Consider the following 20,251-nt stretch of genomic DNA (forward strand, 5'->3'; position numbering starts at 1 on the left):
CATTTCCATTAAAATCAGTCAGTGTCGCAGCCAAATCCATTATTGGCTGACAAAAGCATGCAAATCAAGGGACTCATAGGGTTAAGCTGCTCAGTGAAGGCTTGCGGTCAGACACTCTAATGTATGCAAATAGGAACCACAAACAGGGCCACAGGTCACCTAGAGATTTGGACAAGGGGTCAATTACCGCCAAAACTTTATCAAATGATGTAGCTTCCAAAAATACTGGTAAAAATTGGCAAGTAAGTGGTAACTATGACATAAGCAAGATGAGTGTCACGGTCGAAAATACAGACATATTATTCTACCATTGGACAACAAAAAATAATGGAGTCCAACTGGCGGGCAAAGTGAATGACAAAACCAGGGACATTCTGTTGAGCTGTAGAAGAAAATCAAGTCAAAAAAGAAAAGATATGTGGTATTGCAGCCAAACTGGAGACAGAAGAAAAGGAAAAAGAAGCAGGCAGCGTTCCAAGCCTTAAGAAGGCTCCCGAGGGCTCTTGGCCAAATGGTAATGAGCCCCAGGGGTTGCTTTGTTTCGTAGGGCGCTCAAGTGCCTGTGAAAACCTCTGAAACAAGGCAGTGCTGAATTATTTAAGCCAGTGTCCCGGTTCTACAGGCTCACTGCCCTGCAACACTCTGCTCCCTGTGTGTTACTACACAGTAAGGAGGCCCAAACTCAGGTTGCAGGTTCCTGGGAAACCAGATAGTCAGTCAGGGCCCAGCTCAGGTAATAATGACTGTTAGTTCTGAAACTATGATTTCTACTCCACCAAGCAGTGAAGAAATAATTCTTCAAATTAGTGCTGGGCGATATGGAAAAAAAATCATATATCACGATATGGATTATTTTATATCACGATAACGATATATATCACGATATACCACAATACCACAAGTTTTTCGTGGGGCTTCTTTAGGTGATAGAAGAGGTTTGTTGTGTTGGCATCGGGCACGGGAATAGTCTTGTAGCATAGTTTGCATATGGCCGTCTTCGGCTCCGTGTTGGACCCCTCGAACCCAAAATGTAACCAAATCACAGACGTACCCCCTCTTTTCGGTAAAAGTGCTTCTTCTTGAGCTGCCTGTGTAGCTGTCTCTGTCTGTTGCGACTCCAGGTATGAAACTTCAACTTGTCGAGCGTCCATCATTCAGCACTCATGAGTTAAGTAACGTAAAGCATTTTGCAAACTCGTGTGAAAATCAAAGAACGTAAAGCAGCGTCATGTCGCAAAACCACAAGACGGAGTTTCTTTGCGAAAAATCTCTTTTATTCTTCTTTATTTTCACTTATATAAACTTAGAGTATGCATAGTGACAAGAAAACACTAATACAATCGTCGCAGGCTGTTTAATGATATATTTGCTGTAATAATTGATATAATTAGGTTAGAAACGATAGAAGAGAAATGGTACGATATACACTTTTCTATCGTTTCCATGATATGTATTGTCATATAGCCCAGCACTACTCCAAATATGTTCAGTATTGTTCAAGGGATGACTTTTAGAGTCATTGGTGAGTGTAAACCTCTCATGTACATGTGTTTTTGCTTGCTCACTAATCCTGTTGTATTGGAAAACTGTGCTCTAGAGAACCACAGAACAGTAGGACGGGTGTTGCTCACCATAGCTGAGGAGGAGCGTGACGAGTGCGATATGTGGTTGCGGTTTCCCTCCATACTTCCTCCATGAATCAGGTAGGTACTCCCACTGGAGATGATGTGGCTACTGCCCACATCCATAGTGATGCCAACCATGCCATGAGGGGGCACGCCACCACTGGCGGACGAAACCACCGTGGTGACATGAGCTCCACCAGCTTGAGAGTCAAAGTAGGTTCCCCCGCTGCTCTGCCCGTATAACTGGGCATCAGGGTTGTAGGAGTAGGCCGCTCGGCTGGAGAGACAGATCATCTTAATTAGTAGGCATTCCTAAAGGAAGCACATTTAAACCACTGATATGTTAATACTTAGCACAGTGCTGTTGATAGAGCAAATAACTGTGTTGAAATAGACAACAACACAACTGATGTCATCAAAATCTTTGGTTATGCTGGAGTCATATCAAGCTGTGAGGAGAAAAAAAGATTGCTTTGGCTTCAATTAGCTTTAATGGCATTTTGATTAGATCCACTTCAAAAGAAGTTTGATGTGACACAGTTAACATTATGAGAAAAGTGGTCTGCAAAGTATTATTTGTCACTATGCTTTTCATCTGGCACCCATTCATACATTATTCAAGATGACTCTGCAATGGGAGTGAAGCCAAATATGCGCAGTGCTGCATCCACATGATTTAAAAAGCAAAAGTGTTGTACTCTCCTTTAGAATGTTGTGTTACCAGTGCAATATATATTTAACTACAATGCACTTTCTGAATAAAAATGTCAAATTTTGTGATCTCAACAGAAGGCAAAGCGTATGTTGAATTCTTTGCGATAATAAATAATCCACAATTGCTTACATAGTTCCATTGGCATAAACAGCGTCTCCACTTTCTCCTACGTACTGGACCTGTGATGGGTAGACATGTTGCACCTGCTGCACCTACAGAGAGACAACAGAACAATTAGAGCAGGGCGCAATGGTAAAAGGCCTGAGAATAAGCAACAAGCATATGTATGTTTAAAACACACTGACTAATTTTACAATGATCCTCAGATAAATATACTTTCACGTGAAAGCACATGCACATCTGTATATGCTGGCATGCAAAGCACTGAAAAAAAAAATCTGTCCACCCCATGGTTTATTTACAATAATCTGTCCAACAGCCCCAACAAAAACATTACCATTTAAAATAGAAGTGTTGTATTTACTCCTAGCAATGTATTTTGTGTAGAGTTTGTAAAATATCTAAAGAAGGAAATAAATAGTTTTTATTGAGAGGGAATCAGGAGTATAATTTAAAACAATTCTGGATGAAAAAAAATAAAAATGGACATTTTACTAAAGATGATAATTATAATTGAATTGTAACTTGAACTAATACAAACATACATGATTTACTAAAAACTATTTTGTTTTGACATACACACACAACTGGCAAAGAAGGACAAAAAGATGGTGAAAAGAAGGAAACAAAGTGGTGTTACATGATCTTGTGGGATGTAAAAATAATAGATTGGCACCAAAGACAAACTAACAGAGAGACAGTCAGGTCAGCCCCCTGGTTTTCACCATTCAGATACTAGACATCACACAGATTTCGTGTTGGGATTTGGTTCAAGCTCCCAGGGACACCACAAGGTCATACATATCATGACAAAAGAAGCAGCAGAGAAGCCAAGAAAAATACCCTAATCATTATACGCATGTAAAAATGATTCTTTTAATGACTAAGCATCAGGACTGAGTATTATTTTAGACCCTTCTAGTTGTAATAAGTTATTATTCCCTTGTGTTATTCATGTATACAGGCAGTGGGCCAGGCTCAGCCAGAGAAAGAAACGTGTGCACACCCACGAGGGGTACAGGAGACAGGAAAAACATTTCAGATCTGGATGTCCACCTTTTGGTAGAAAGAATGGGCCACCATGTTTGAGATCTTTATCCAGTCCTTAGCACAGACATGGTCTGGTTGCTGTTTAACTTGTTTACTTTCTATTGTGTCAGGTAAAGGTCAAGCCAACAACCCCTTTTTGGTCATGGTATTTATTAACCTGAATGTAAATTTTCACCTGAATGAGACATGATGAGTTTATCAAAACCCAAAAATAAGCACTAGTGAAACAGGCTATATAGATGTGACCTTGCTCTTACAATATTATAAAGGAGAATGCTTTAAAGCTCCTCGGCCAAGTTACAAGTTAAATTTATCAGATTTTATTATGCTGGTTAACCCATTCCTTCCAGTTGAGGTTTATTTTTCTCTGTGTATCTCTATAAAAAGTCAAGGGTTGTACAAATATTTTCAGAGTACAGTACAGGTATGTACAGTACTGTGTACCTGCTGAGGGACCTGTTGGACCCTGGGTACTGAAAGCTGCTGTACTTGTCCTCCCTTCTGAGCTGAGCCTGTGGCTTGAACCAGCACCCTCTGTGTGAATACAAGACATAGCTCAATTACATAGGTAGGCACGAACAATCACCCACAAACACACGATTCTAAACACATGACAGTCAACACAACATTGGCAAACGCAATCAAATATCGTCATCAAGCAAATGTTGGTCCTTTTATGCTGAAGTTTCATTACAGTTTAGTCAAAATGAAGTAAAGCTCACATTTCTGTAGCCTATATCCTGTACAGGTTCTGCTGACAACACTTATTTTTCTACTTTCTGTAACACTGATAAAACGTGTGCGCTGTTTTAATAAAACAGAAGTCGTGGCAGAAGTAAATATAGTAAATTGATACAAGTGGCTTCTGTTGGCAGAGTCAACAGTAGCAGCTTTAGTTGCTGACAAGTTACCAGTTGGAACTACAATTTATAATACATGATTATCTGTTGCTGGTGCGTCATCAAACACTCAAGTTATGAATACATCCAGGAGAGAATCTGCTGTCAAGACATTTTAGGCTTTCTTTTTGGATACCATGCACATTAACCAATGTAACAAAAAGCTTCTGGTTTGGTTACCAAAATAACATTTCTTTTAAGGCTTAGGAAAGGCATGGATGGAACAGTTAAGTCATTACAGACTTTGTCCTGTTATTACAGTAGCAGCAGGATAGAGGTATTAGCCTACCTGCTGAGAGGCTGGGACAGGCTGTACCACAGGAGCTTGGGCTGATGATGACGTCCTCAGCGCTGCCACGCTGGTCGTGGTGTCTGACCCTCCCTCTGAGTTCTGCATGCTGGAAGGCATTAAGAAGGCAAAAAGAAAAACGACATGAAAAAATGTTTAGACCAGGCTGAAGAAATAACCTTACAGATAAAAATCAAGTTTGAAAGAAAAGAAATTGAGCATTTCAAATCTATACACATAGACAGCCATACTTAATAAATGCTCTTCCACCCCACCCCTTCTGACTTGGAGCCATCAGGGCTTTCATTGTACCCCAGGGGTTTTCTGGCTTTGCCAAGTCAAGCTGAGTCACTAAAGCTCCTAGAGCACAAGAGGCAGCCCACCTTTGGCCTTAATCAATGGCAAAATAAGCAGCCCAATGGTAGCACACAGACACATATAGTCCTGCTGACAGAACAGACCCAGGCGGAAAAGTTACAGTAGAGGAGTTCAAGTTACCAACAGGACTGAACTGCTTCCTGAGGACCAAGCCCACTGCCACTACTCTGCTTTCCACTGGGTGACAATGTGCACAGCATAGCAAAGGGGAGCTAAAAATGGAGTGACACAAAGGGTCTCTTTTTAAAAAAGGACAGAGGAAAAGAGCGGGAGCAAGGCAGGGACAAGAGAAGAATGGAACTGCAAGGGGGAGTAAGCAGATAAAAAAAAAAAACAACTTCCCCACTCTCTCCAAAAAAGAGAAACGAAGAGGAAAAAGATGAAAATGGCAGTGGGGTTCCAGCCTCTGCCAAGGTCTTGATGATATCCAGCGTTTGTTTCGAACGAGAGCTGATCTCTGAGGGCTCCAATAATCCAGCTGATATGAGGAAATTCCTCAATGCTTTGTAAACGTTTGTCGGTTGCTATGGTGAGGAATCCATGACGACCACCCCCCGACTCACCCCCCTCTCCACCCCTCCATGTCCACTCCTCTATTCCCCCCCCTTTATAAAGCTCTTGCACAGGAACTTTCGAGTGCGGCCACAAAGAGAAGAGGGGGAGGAGGGTTAGAAAAAGGGAGAGAGAGATACGGCACAGTTGGGGGTGGGTTGAATTAATGAGCAGTCTTTAGTTTAAGGCAGAAATCGTGGGGCAGCAGGAAAAGTCAGTAGGCAAACGAGAGAGTGGTGTTCACAAGAAGCATTACAGGGAAGGGCCGCAAGACACAACCTGCTCTAGACGTGCTGTGATTAGTCATAACACACAGCATGCACAGCAATGTTATTTTAATTTACTGGAAGAGACCTGACAAACACCACTTGGACTGCAGTAATCTGTACACTGAGTTATTAGATACAAGCAGCCACGCTTTTATCTCGGCTGTCAGGTCTAACTTTCTGATGAGGTTTAATTATTATTAAAGTTATTACACTTACTATGAGATAGTGCATGCGGTTTAATTCCTATGTAAGAGCTTGCGTCAAACTAAGTACCATGAATGTTTCTCAGAATTCCAGCGAAATGAACTCAAAGAGGGCAGAAATTAAAACAAAGCTATCTCATGACCTAGAGAAGAAAGGAACATTATCTGGAATAACTACAAAAACAATGGCAAAATGAGTCAGAATCAAGGAAACCCCACCAGTGATGCAAAGGAAGAGGAAATCAAATTAACTAGAGTTCTAACAAAACTGTTGTACTCACACAAAAATAGGACTCTCATCCTTTTTTCTGAAGCATTTTCCGTTTTAACGACTATAATGATACAAGATAACACCACTCATTTATACAGCCACCAAGGACATCGCTACTAAATGCAATATGATGATTCTGCGGACACAAAATCCCTTCAACCAAGAAGTTCCCACATTCAAAAGTAGACTCCAAGGACATTTTTTTTAAAATACATGAAAACAGCTTCACACAAAATCATGACGAGAAAATAGTGATTTTCATTATCCAGAATTCACGGCTGTATCACACTACACTGTCATTCACAGGAGGAGCTACGGCTGGCACTTTCCCTCTTATTTTTAATGTTAAATATAGCATCAGTCTTCAAGCTAACTCTAGTAGGTAGAACACACACACACACACACACACACACACACACACACACACACACACACACACACACACACACACACACACACACACACACACACACACACACACACACACACACACACACACACACACACACACACACACACACACACACACACACACACACACACACACACACACACACACACACACACACAAATATTTAGAGCATATAAACTGGCTGTAAGCAGAACACAATATTACAATGTTCTACTTCTGATCTGCACGCTACTTGAAAGAATCAAAGACTTCAGAAACCTCTGCTTTTGCTTAAGACAAAATTTGATTATTTTTTGTTAAAGAAACCATCAGCACACAAAAGCAAAAAAATCCCTGCAAGTAGCAAAATCAACTATTTATAGCCAAACTGTCAACACCCACCCTGTTAGGTTTTAGAAGCAACTTTGTGGGGAGAAGGTAGAGTTTGGGGGCGTGTACCTTTAAGACAGAAAAACAACAGATTAGGGTGTGCCACCACTGACATCTTCCCTGTTTGCCACGGGCAAAGACGTTGGTCTGACTAAGAGGCACGGTGGAGGAGGGTTATGTTGAAATTCCTGATATGTGTCAATCTTTAAACACAAATATGGCCCTCAGTTCCATGTTAAGGCTTCCCTGAGAATACCTCTGAGTCCAACTTCAATATATTACAACACAGCACAATTAACACTTAGATGTAAAGACTCTCATATTCTATTAAAATGTTTCTTCACACCTCTTTTGTATGTCATTAAAGTACCAAAAGGTCTATTATCAGAACATGCTAACAAGGTGTGAACATTTTAAAAGCTGTTGCAATGCTCAAGCACCTTTTCTAAAGCCAGGAATTTGTGCATGGAGTGTCAGTTGAGTTATAAATACACTTGTAACAATCCCATCATTTTTCTTCAGACTTGTCATTTTAAGCAGAGGAAGTGGCACAACCCTGGGGGTTTCTTTATGCCATTAATAAGTGGGTGGCATAGGGAGATGGTAGGGGATCAAAAACAGAGCACTGACCCACACGTTTTCCTCCATTAGAGCACTGGCTTAGCCAAATCATAGAGTTGGAAGGAAGGGAGAAATTGCATGAAAGCTTATAGGAGTCTTTCTGCTTAGTGTTTAGGGCAGGTTAAAAGCCACCCAAATTCCCCACCAGCAGCTCTAAAAGGCACAAAGGTAGAACACAGCTGGAGGCGCAGCACACTGCTGCAAAACCACTACTCAGGATGGGCTGCTGCTTAAGGCCAAACCTTTCTGCCTCTAACCACAAGACAACTTCACTCACACACATGTCTGTTCTCACGTCAGGTCAATGAGCCCGATTTAATTCAGGCAAATCCAAGATGAGCACTTAACAACATTACAACAACAGCCCCACCTTTCAAGAAGTACCAGAGTTTTAAAAGCTAAACTCAAACAACAAAAGACACTTTTTAAGAACCCCTAAAGCCTCACCAACTGTCATTACTGCTACAGTCGATATTGTTAACAGCAAAGACCAAATTTAAACATCTGTCACTGACAGATCTAACTTAAACAGGGCTCAATCAGAGAAAAACACATACAGATGTTCAATTAAAAGCAGGAGCCCGCAGTCTTGGCTCATGTTTGCACTGGCCCACATTGTTTGCAGAGCAACAACGGTTGCTAGTGGCAACACCGTCCACTCCCGTTTCCAGGAGCCTGTTGCTATGCAACCAACAGAATACTTCCCAAACCAAACAATGCCATCCCCCACCTGATCCCTCTATCTCACGCTAAGTAGAAACTTACAACAATAAATACTATGTAAGCTATTAATTTCAGACACCGGGGGACATGAGGAAGAGTCATTTCTCTGTTGCAGTCATATAAAAATGTGCAGACTTTACACTGGTTATGCTAGATTGACATGGACAGGATGAAGTGCACTGTTTTTGTAACTACTTGGTGGTCAAAAGAAGGAGGAATGTTTAAGTCATCAGGGAGACAACAGTCTATTCTTCAAGGTTGCTCTGCACTCATGTCACCCGAAAACAACACTTCCAAAATCAAGCTGAGTCTTCACAAAGTTTCTCAGGCAGATGAGAGAGCAAACAGCTTCATCAGCAAATACTTTTTCTTACTCAGTCAAAGATGAAATAAAATAAAGCAGAAACAACACTTGTTGCTTTTGAAGGGACATCTATGGAGGACATTTGTTCCACAATATATAGCTGTATTCCTGTCTCACTCTAACATATCTACCAAGAGTAGGTTTTATTATATGCTTCCTAATCTGTAAATTCATTTAGTCAGTCATATTATTATTTCAAAACGATTCATTGTCATTTGTGGGTTTGGGGGGAAAAAAGCATTAAGCTCGTCTTTGTTTTCGTTAAAATAACCTATAAGATCACACAGGCACACGCGCTCACACAAAGAGAGAATTAAGATATGATAAGAGATTTCCACAACAGAGGCTGTTCTTCAAGCCTGTCTCATTAATTCATGGCTAATCCAATCAAAGCAGCTCTTGGGGTCTGCAGATGGCAGAGTTTGGGGAGGGGGGGTTAAGAGAGGGAGAGAGAGAGAGAGCAGAAAAAGGAGGCACTGACCACTATCTCTGATCTAAGCATACTCCTCCCCTACCCACCTCTGGTCATCAGCACAACCTGTCCACTCCATCACCATGTGTGCTGCAGGCCTGACAGCCACAGACAGAAAGATCATACTGTTGCCATGGAGATTGTGTGTTCGCCTATGCTTTACACTCGCAACTTCCTTCCCCTACCTCTTCTAACCCTTTCCAGATTTCCACTGCCCCCCACTTCTATCAGCCTCCAGCCCTTACGCTTGCTATTTCACATTTCAAGACGACGACGAAGGATTTCAAACTGAACATTCTGAGAAGTTAGACTGGAAAAACAACAAAGACAGGGAAAGGAAGGATATGGGGGGTGGTTGTCTCAACTGGTAATGTAATCAAACTATATTCATGTGCGTGGGCGTCTCTGTCTTTCATGCGCATTTATCCAACATGTTTCAAGGTTGCAACGCTGATGACACCGAGAAAGTACTTCAGTCAGGTCACCTGGCTGCTTAAGGACAAACTGGAAAATGTGTTTATGGTTGGGATTCTACAAATCTGTTTTACTCACTTACTTGCTACCTTTCAAGGCTTCAAATTCAGTCTTAACTCTCATTTTAAATGTAAAAACATATAAGAGATGTTATGCAGAAATAAAAACAGTTCTTCAAAGGATTTTTTTTAAATTGATACTGCATTATTGATGCTCAAGTGCAATATTAAAATATAATCTGCTATAAGATCTGCCACATCAATTAAGCTCTCGCTCCAAAAAACAGAACAGAAGAACTGAAAACATGACTTCCTTGCTAGAGGCAATACTGCTGTCTCTTTGAAAATATTGACCTGACTCAATTAAATCAAAATCTGTCATTAAGACTGACTACTTGGAGTGGATAAGTACAGTGTCCTAACGCTTTAGCCTAGCCCAGACTTGCTCCTACTCTGCAGATGTGCAACAAACTCACTAGAGACTCTAAATCTCTAAATCTGCTTTCAGTCTGTTGCTCTATTAAACAGGTATGTTTCCAACCTGTGGACTTGGGAGTTTTATTTCCCAGGGAACCACATTCTGCATAGATGACCTCAGATCAGGTATGGGCAAACTACGGCCCCCGGGGCTTTTCAATCCGGCCCGCGAAATAATTTTGTCAATATTAGAATTGACGAAATTACAGTAAAGACCACATTCATTTGGCCTTCCCCTGCAGTACCCGACGTTTCTGTTGACCCCACTAGATGGCGCGCTCCAGACAAAAGTGACCTTTGTTGGTTTATTTTCTCTTCTACTTTCCAACTGCATTGAGCCCTGCCCATAGACTGTATATAAAGATGGACGTAGCATCTGGCTCCAAAAATGAAGCCCACCCGGAAGTGTCAAAAACTTGCAATATCACGCCGTCCGCTCGGGTTGGCTCCAGAAAGCTTTTTCTCCATAGACCCCAATTCATCACCGGAAAAAATAAAATTTGATAGACTGATTTTCTACAGCTCAGGATTTTTTTTTCCCGTTAGTTTTCATGGTCAAAATGAGAGATCAGGTGGCCGATCTTAAAATAAATCAATACTGAATTTTAAATAAATCGTTAAAGTTGGCGGAGCCAGGGGGCGTGGCTATACTTGATAGACAGTCTTGTCTGGAATGATTGACAGATCCTTTAGGGTGAGGCTTTCAGCAGTTTGGCTTCAGTCTGGCCCGCCCATAGACTGGTTCTGCCCCTAGTTGCTCTCTGGTCCAGCCTGTTTGATGATGCTTTTTATGTCACTGACTCCAAAAAATCCAAAATGGCGACCAAGAAGTAGCAAAATCCGGGCTTCATTTTCTCGGCGTTGAAACCAACAGGTGACGTCATGGTTAGTTCACGCCTGGCCCTGCCGTAACAATGAGTGGATCAAAGAAAAGTCGACAGTGAGTGTCGAGCGTCTCAGGAGTGGACTACTAAATAGTTTTCCCTGAAGTCCGTTCAAAGGCTGTATGTCTTATTTGCAATGAAACTGCTGCGGTTTTTAAAGAATACAACATCAGCCAGCACTTTTCCATGAAGCATGCTAACTACGCTAGCAACCAGTCAGCCAAGAACGGACAGCTACGGTCAGAGGCTGGCAGCCAGTTTACAGACTCAGCAAAATACGTTTTTTCGGCAAACTATGATTCAAGAGTCAAGCACGAAGGCAAGTTATTTGCTAGCATTCAAAATAGCAAAGGCTAGCAAGCCTTTCTCCAAAGGGGAGTTTTTTGAAAGAATGCATTGTAGAGACAGCAGGTTTGCTGTGTCCACAGAGCAAAAACAAATTTGAAAAAAATTGTTTATCAGCAATAGTTACTCGCCGTGTTGAACTAATCGACGAAGACTTAGCCAGCTCACTGAACAAAAAGCGGAGTCCTTCAAGCTATATTCATTAGTACTGGACAAAAGTAATGACATAAAAGACACTGCTCAGCTTTTAATTTTTATTAGAGGGATTAATGAACATTTTGAGATAACGGAGGATTTTTTTGATCATGGAGTCCACGAAGGGGAAAACACGAGGAGAGGACTGTAGGACAGGGTGTCTGGAGTCATCCAGAGGATGAAGCTGCCGTGGTGGAAACTTGCCAAACTCGACGGGAAAAAAACGTCGGGCTGATGAAAAGAATCCAGGATAAGGTGAAGGAGGAAAACCCTGAGCTGGACGTGATTTTCCTACACTGCATAATCCATCAGGAAGCACTCTGTAAGTTTGTTTCTTGATCATGTCGTGAAGCCAGTCGTAAAACTCGTTAACTTTATGCCAGTGAGAGGGCTTCAGCATCGTCAGTTCATTAAGTTTCTTGAAGAAACTGATGATGATCACCAGGATTTGCTTTACCATTCATGTCCGCTGGTTAAGTATGTCAGTGAGTGTGTGAGCTCAAAGGCGAGATTAGCTCATTTTTTGAGTTAATTGGGAAAACCGATGATTTTCCTGAGCTGTGCGACAGAAATTGGCTGTGATTTTGCTTTTGCCGTGGACATATTGAGGCACATAAATGAGCTGAACATGAAGCTGCACGGGAAAGATCAATTTGTGCACAAGATGTACACAAATGTGACAGCTTTCAAAGCCAAACTGACTTTATTCTCAAGACAAATGTCAAAAAAAATTCCTTTGCTCATTTCCCTACACTGGCGACGCTGACAGAGGCCAGTCCACATGTGATGAAATATAAGAAATCACTAGAAGACCTACACGGAGAATTCTGCCGTCGGTTCTCTGATTTTGAAAAAATTGACAAGACACTTCAGCTGGTATCATGTCTTTTGTCACAAGACCCAGAAACAGCACCTCAGGAGCTGCAGTTGGAACTGATCAATCTTCAAAGTGACTCGGTCTTAAAGGAGAAGTTCAGCTCCCTTAAACTGTATGACTTTTACGCTTCACTAAGTGAAGCCAAGTTTCTAAACATTGGGAAGATGGCACAAAGGGTGCTGGTGTTGTTTGGATCTACCTACATGTGTGAGCAGACATTTAGCGTGAACATCAACAAAACACACCACAGATCCCAGTTAACTGATGAACACCTCAGATCCATCCTGAGAATTGCCACAACCAAACTGACACCAGACTTTGATGCACTGGCAGAAAAGGGTGACCAACAACACTGTTCCCACTGAAACTGAATGTGAGTATTCTTTACCTTGTCAGTATTATCTTTAACATGTAAATCATATTAGTTTGCACAATCTCCAACCATCTGATGCTGGCTTGGCCCATCTGTCGAATTTCAAAAGTCAATGTGGCCCCTGAGCCAAAAAGTTTGCCCACCCCTGCCTCAGATGCTGGCACCATGGTATCGCTGTCTTGACCGACAAACCTGAGATAAGCTTCATGTTGAACTTAAGGAGTCTGCCTTCTTGGCAAGCATTGACGGTGCAGAGATATGATACTGAGAATCGTCATACTGTATTTACAGTATGCTTTCACAGGCACTACTTGACACGAACAATGAGTCATCAGTTAATGCTTAATGTTTGAGGCAGATCCAAGCATCTGCTGTTCATGCAATGAATGCAGAGCCAGGCTGACTACTTGCCACCAGACTTTTATACCAATTCTGTGATAATCTGGTATGTTTACATTTTTTACATTATTTGCATTGTCTCTACTGAAAGAAACAATGCTAGACATGTGATAGCACTGGGGAATCAACATGGGGCAATATACAACATTACAGTCAGACTACAGCATTATTTTAGTCAAACTTGTGAACCAAAACTAAATATTGCACTGTGGGATTAAACCTGCAGCCAAACTCCATTGTAACAGAGAACCAGGTGTTACAGCTGGGCACAAATGGACTGGACTTAATTAGCAAGAGAGCCTACAAGTAGCGACTGGACCAAGGATTTTAGTACAAGACTGAGACAAGACATGGAATTTAAATCAACTTTTCTGGAGATCGCAGCCACATCCAGTGCACCAATGTGCTGTTGAGATAAAAAAAAAAAAAGTGACTTGCATAACATAACACATTCATTGTATTTTCTAGACCACAAAGCATGAAAGTGCACAATAATTTGCATCAAGATGGCAATCACTGAATATACAACAAACATAGGAGAGAGGAGAATTGACAACCTTCAAGATTTACAGTTTGCAACACAAATTCTGTTGATTCTTATGTGAAAATAATTAGCATTCAATGCTGTTGTTACTGCAACATTCACATTAGCTCTCCTTTTGAGGTGATGTGTGGAGAAAGGAGGGTTGTAAAAGATCGAGAATGGGCTCTTACAGCTGCACTGCATGAGGACCTACATCTTTAGCTCAAACAGACCCGTTTTCACCTGTGCATCCTCAATTCTTCCCAGATAAATTTAATAATTTAAGCGCTTCTAATAAGCAATTGTGGAAACCCAACAACAACTATTTAAACATTAAAAAAAATACTGTCTAGGTCTACTCTTTTGTTAATTAGGGTCAAATTTCAATCTATCAGAAAGACTGGTCTTGGTTCTAGTTGTTATTTTGTGGCAAATTCACACTAAGAGAACCTCTTCTTTTTTAGCCAAATAAACATCTCCTAACAAACTAGCCTAAAACTCCACAAAAGAAAGGAAAAGTGAAGAGCGAATGGGGGTCTTCCACTATCCCTGCCTGAAAGGACAGGGGGCGGGGGGTCAGTCATTGTAATGCAAATGTCACTGCCTTGTCTGCTGTTTGTGGCAGGAAATTTAATTACCAGTTGTGTAGCTACGATACAAACAGGTGGAATGTTAAGAATGTTGCTGATGACACATACAGACAGAGGATACAGACTGAAAAACATTTCATTTCACAACGAGTTTCAGCTTGTTGCAACCACACGAGGGCCAATTGGAGGCAGCAGTTTTTAAGTATCTGACAAGATTTGTTTCTTTGTATCCTAGCAGCATAAGCCTGCAGTGATTTCCAAAATCTTTATAGCTAGAAGACTTGATGCAAGAGTCACGGGGGCATTTAAAACAATTTTCCTTTCAACAAATTCTTATAAAACAAGAACCACACATCACTTCAAATGAAAAGCCCTGAACAAATAAATGAATTATTAAGATTATAAAACTGAAACATTTCATGTGTACAAATGATGCTATTAATTTCCACTTAACAAGCCCCACAAGGCATTCTCCTCCCAGTTTTTCTGCTTTGCTCTGTGATTTTCTGACATGCCTGTGACTGGAGTTATGGCATAACCCATTAAAACAGTGTTAAAACCAGACAATGACAAAGGCAGAAGCCAAGCTGCTCACTTATCACAGAAGGAGGTAAATGCAGTTCTGTACAAATATGATAAATGGTAAACAACAGCAGCAAAAATCAATGGCAGTGACCTGGTCTATGTCTATATCTGTAACTAGCCATTGGATTGAGAACTTCTCCCCGGGGCAGCAGTGGGCCTCATCAAGATAAGCTAAATACAGCATGAGCAAACACACACGCAAGCACACCCACACAGCCGTATGCACACGCAAATTCACACACCACTTACACACACATAGAACATGTGACTAAAAGCTGTGTCAGGTCACCCCCTGCCCAAGAGACCACTGCAGCTGTCCTATTGATAGTTGAACTGTACTACACACACGGGTCCATTAAACACTCAAAATGGCACAAGGGGAACAGTGGCGGCTGCAATGCAAAATCATGCAAGCAACTCCAGAGATGTTTTAAGGGAAGGCTAGAGTAGAGAAAGTTAGGCCTAAAGAAGGAGCATCATTTTCTGTAAATCACAGGCAAATGTAGCACTCTTTGCTGAACTGGACCAAAGCATGATGATCACAGGCTGCAGGCAGTGCCAGAAAAGCTAAGCGTGGTCACTAAAATTCAGGATGCTACAAATGGAAAGCAACCTCGAACAGAAAATTTCAAAAAAATATGCTTCTCCTCTGAAACTTACATTCTCGTTAATCACTTCTGTGTTTTACAAGCCAGTGAGAAATCTCTAAGTGACTCCAAACTTCAGCTGCTTTCCACTTTGTTTAATTCTTCTTTCCAAGCACCTTTTCTTTCTGACCTGCCTCTGCAAGCCGAAGCTACACTCTCCCGCCACAAAGAGCGAGATGAAAATAACCTGATTAAAACACTGACTTTTAAAAGAATAACATTTCACCCCCTGGCCCACTCCAAACCCTTTCTTTCCATGACTTGGGTGTATTTGTATATCAAGTTGCCATGTAAACATAACAGTGTCACGCTCAAATTGGGGGGTGGGGTTGGTGGGGGTTACACACAGTTTCAGCGCAGTCATCTCTTTATTTTCTTTGTAGCTGTGGAGAGCTGTGTGACCAATCAAAGTCAAGTTTCTTTCTCTGACATTTATTTCAAAACAACCTCAGTTAATTTAAATTCAGTTCTTCCCACAAATATGCTGCTCATAAGGGAATAAACTCATGGAGGCAAAGGCAGTTTCATTAGCATTACATTTTAATACATTCTGAATTATAGATATTAATTCTGATCAACATACTCAGACCTTCAATTTGTCCTATTTTTACCTAAAAGGAAATGATTCACAAAAAATACATCTCCTTAAATTACTTGACTTTTTACCTTTACAAGATATATACTTTATGTAAAAACGCGTTTAAAAGTTTATGACTCAATTCATCAGTAGCAAGCAGAGATGGCATTAATTAGACAAATCTTCATGCTGCAAAGATTCTTCCTGATGCTGCAATAGCAAACATTACAAATGACCGAGCACCTGACAGCTGTCTCTGAAAAGATAGTTCATTAGAATTAATGCATCTCGTGGGACAAAAAGCAACAGATTCCCAAAAGAAGAAAAAGAAGGTATGCAAAGTGCTGGAAAATCAGCCACAGACATCATGTAAAACTGATAAAAGAGGGAGCTTAAAACACCCTTTCCTTTGTTTCTCTTAAATGCTATAGCACAGATTGATAGGAGACTTCAGCTCTGCAGAGGGGTCAGACAGCAACCTTAATGACTTGAACAATGAAGCAGTGTCACTGGGAACAACTGTGTGTTTTTATATCTGTTAAGTAGGCATCAGTTGAACTGGAAAGATCGGTAAATTAATTTAAATTGCTTGTAATTAAATAAGTGCAAATATAAGAATCAGGGCCACTGCTGGATCCTGCTTACTACAAAACGCACACTTTATGTATAGTTTTAAAAGTAGACAGAAAACAGCCCTTTAAACGCACCATTTCTCATCCAAGACAGTCAAAACAAGACAGATGAGTATAAAAGAACCATCACAGCACCACCTAGCTGTAAGATATACTGTTATTCGAGCTGTTTATGAAATATCAAAAACTTCTTAACTTTGAAGTACCAACTTATTCCATTTTGATAGCCTCCGTCATGTAATCTGATTAAGATCATTTCATTTTGACTGTTCACTCTGTCTCCGACAAAGACAACAGTGAATCCATTTGGTTTATTGACGGGGTGAATGTCGGAACCACGCCGATAGAAGTTTATGTACCACAGCTTGAATATAAAATACGTGCCAATTAATTTCACACCACATTTTTTAGGATGAAAATGGCCACAAAAGCGATGACAAACTGCCTGCTGAAATGAAAGTTATCCCCGTGGTGCGTTCACACTCGCTCTCTCGCAGCGGACGTTGGTCACTGTTCGAGCCAACGTTGCTAAGGCTAGTTAGCTTCGTCTACACCTGCTTGAAACGCGGTTCCGAAAGAGAAGCTCCGATACTGAAGTTTGTCCGTGTTCTGCCGAACAGCGCCGAGCCGCCGATGACACCGAGACGGGCGTTTAAACTCACATGCGAACTTGCTCTCATGGTTGCTGCTCGCCTAAATTAGCATTAGCCGTAGCCTGCCTGGTAGCCCGAGCACCTCTCCTGCTGGGATTGAGCTGGAAGTGCGTTCACGTCTCGACACACACACTACACAACGTAGCAACAACTGTAAAGTGATGTTGAATCGATTTGGAGTTGGACTAACGATGCCGGTGTGTGTAACGTTTGAAAAAAAAGTGTAAAAAAAAAATTAAGTATTAGAAGTGAAATAGATTCCAGACGGACGTTACATGGAGAAAAAAAGCTTGTCGGCAGCAATTGGTGAACGTCAGTTAAATTAAGAGCAAAAAGCCGCTCTCAACTTGGGGCGGATGCCACAAAGAAGGGAAAGTTATGTTGAGGAAAAGACCGCTAGCACCGCGTTCGATCTCCAGAGCAATTTTCCCTCTTAATTCAAGATGAATTCAGCGTCTAAATTCTGTAAACATATAGTCACCTTTGCCTTGAGAAAAGTTCTGCCCTGGCTGTGCTCTCTTTCCCCTCTCTCCCACTCGCTCGGTCACTTCCAGATGCTGCTGCTGCTGTTGCTGAGTGTTGCGCCCGTTGGTAAGTAACTGTCTCCACGGCTACAGTCACTATAGCGCGACGGGGTCTCGAGGCAACTGTTGCTACCCTCCAATGCCGACGTCATGGCCCTCACTATATAAGGGAGGGGCCAAAGGGAGCAGCGACCCGCCCAGTCAGCTGTGCCTGTGCGCTTAAAATGAGCCACTAGGAGGTGGTCTGACCCAGGGAGGTGCTGAAGTGCACGATTCATAGAAGCTGAGTCCTTTCAGATGGCATTAACTACATATACCGATCAAACATAACATTATGACCACCTCCTTATGACCCAATGGGGCATGGACCAGGACCTCTGTGGAAGTCAGTGAATTCTGTGGGTCTTGTGGTTTGCAGGGTGGGACCTACATAGATCAGACTTATCCTGGAACATCCCACAGATGCTGAGTAAGATTTGCATCTGGGGAGTGTGGAACCCGGGGGAGCAGCTTATCTGTGTCACTCCTGAGCAGTTTTTGCAGTGTGTTGGGGTGTATTGGCCTGCTGAGGGTGGAAACTGGCATCAAGGACTGCTGTTGCCATGCGGGGCTGGTGGGTTGCTTGACCTGCAATGTTTAGGTGGATGGTACATGTCAAACATTCACATGAATGTCAGGACTCACGGTTTCCCTGGAGAATTTTGCATTAAAACAAGATGATCGATGTTCTTCACTTCACCTGTCAGTGGACATAATGTTGTGGCTGATCAGTGTGTATGATATAAAGGTATTTTTGTATGCATCACTTGGATCAAAATTATGATCCGTTTAACCTTAAAGGCCCTTCTATATTTTTAGTTTGAGTTGTGTTTCAATTACATGCATGCATGGGTACAGATTTCGTATAAAAAAACAGGTTAGCACTAGGCATCATCCTTCAGAAAATTCAGAGCATAAAACGCTTGATCTTGATCTTTATGTCTTTTGTTTTAGGAAATAATTGATAAATGTGCATGTGGCTCCTTTTCATGCCAATGATGAATTAATTGAATTTATTCATCAAACTTCTAGACTTTGATAGCTCATATGTGTTGCAAGATTAAGCTCATGTCCAAAACTTTCAGCACAGTCCAAACATAGCACATATACGTGTGCAAAAACCGTATTTAAGTTTTACACCTCTGCAAGAAAGGCCCAAAGGACTGAGTAACACTACCAGACCCACTATGGCTTAGGAATATGTACCGTTACATTACATGAAGTGAACTGTGATGCAGTGATTGTGACTTATGAACCCCATTTGGTCCCCAGTTGTGAAATACTTGTTCAGGTTTTGGGCAGATTTCATACATTATGGTCATAACAAAAAACAAATTTACCCGTTTTCTGGATGATATTCAGAATTTTATCATTTTAGTTATGTTGCTAAATCAGAAAGCTGTAACAACCGCAGATATTCTTAAAACTTACTTAAATGTACATCTGAGTTGACCCTTTTTTAGACCACAAATTTATTTCTACTGCGCAGGAAGCTTTGCTCTGGCATGTAGTATACTTGTGCATACATTTATATTTTTACATCACGGAGCAGTTTTATTGTTCTTATGCATGTATATATGCTACTCTATCTATATTTCTGTTACATCTATGGCTTTTTATTTCCTATTTCAAAAATCTGGTTACCTCCGCCAAGGAGGTTATGTGACACCCGGTGTTTGTGTGTCCATCTGTCTGTCTGTCTGTCTGTCTGTCTGTCTGTTAGCAAGATAACTCAAAAACGCCTTGGCAGATTCACATCAAATTTTGAGGGGATGTAGACTATGGTAAGAGGAAGAGCTGATTTAATTTTGGTGGCAATCTGGAAAGGATCCTGGATTTTGGATCACTTTGAATTTTTTAGTATGTGGTCCAAAATAGGACAAAAACCTCATAGGTTAGTATGTCGTCCAACAAATTGGAGCAAGGTGTCCAGATAGCTCAACTGGTTAAGAAGGTCATTTATAAACAGAACTGTGTCAGAGATGCAGGTTTGATTCCAATTCATGATCCTTTACTGCATGGGTTTCCTGTTTTCCTCTCTATCCTTGACGGAGGTCTGCACTCTCCGAGTGCTTTTCTATTATGTAAATACTATGAAAGAAATTTGTTTGCAAGAGTGCAGCCTT

The 20,251-nt window shown here is 41.3% G+C and overlaps 1 protein-coding gene across 7 annotated transcripts in view; it reads right to left on the bottom strand.

Moving 5' to 3' along the window:
- rfx2 (regulatory factor X, 2 (influences HLA class II expression)) overlaps positions 1-18,220 on the bottom strand; it is a 30,333-nt gene extending 12,113 nt beyond the window's left edge. Inside the window, exons 1-5 of one of the 7 annotated variants that reach the window (XM_022210499.2) lie at positions 18,044-18,220; positions 4,699-4,807; positions 3,955-4,044; positions 2,470-2,552; positions 1,632-1,902 (exon numbers count right to left, since the gene is read on the bottom strand). In XM_022210499.2, the coding sequence (XP_022066191.2) occupies positions 1,632-1,902; positions 2,470-2,552; positions 3,955-4,044; positions 4,699-4,806 (552 nt within the window). In that variant the 5' untranslated portion in view covers position 4,807; positions 18,044-18,220. Of the gene's footprint in view, positions 1-1,631; positions 1,903-2,469; positions 2,553-3,954; positions 4,045-4,698; positions 4,808-5,081; positions 5,169-5,196; positions 5,612-17,571; positions 17,708-18,043 lie in introns of those variants that run through there. The other 6 variants (XM_022210500.2, XM_022210497.2, XM_051947683.1 and 3 more) reach the window with 6 other exon arrangements.
- Between the last annotated feature and the right edge of the window lie 2,031 nt (positions 18,221-20,251).

The sequence above is a fragment of the Acanthochromis polyacanthus genome, chromosome 4 (assembly GCF_021347895.1).
Source record: "Acanthochromis polyacanthus isolate Apoly-LR-REF ecotype Palm Island chromosome 4, KAUST_Apoly_ChrSc, whole genome shotgun sequence".
In the NCBI taxonomy this organism is placed as follows: domain Eukaryota; kingdom Metazoa; phylum Chordata; class Actinopteri; family Pomacentridae; genus Acanthochromis; species Acanthochromis polyacanthus.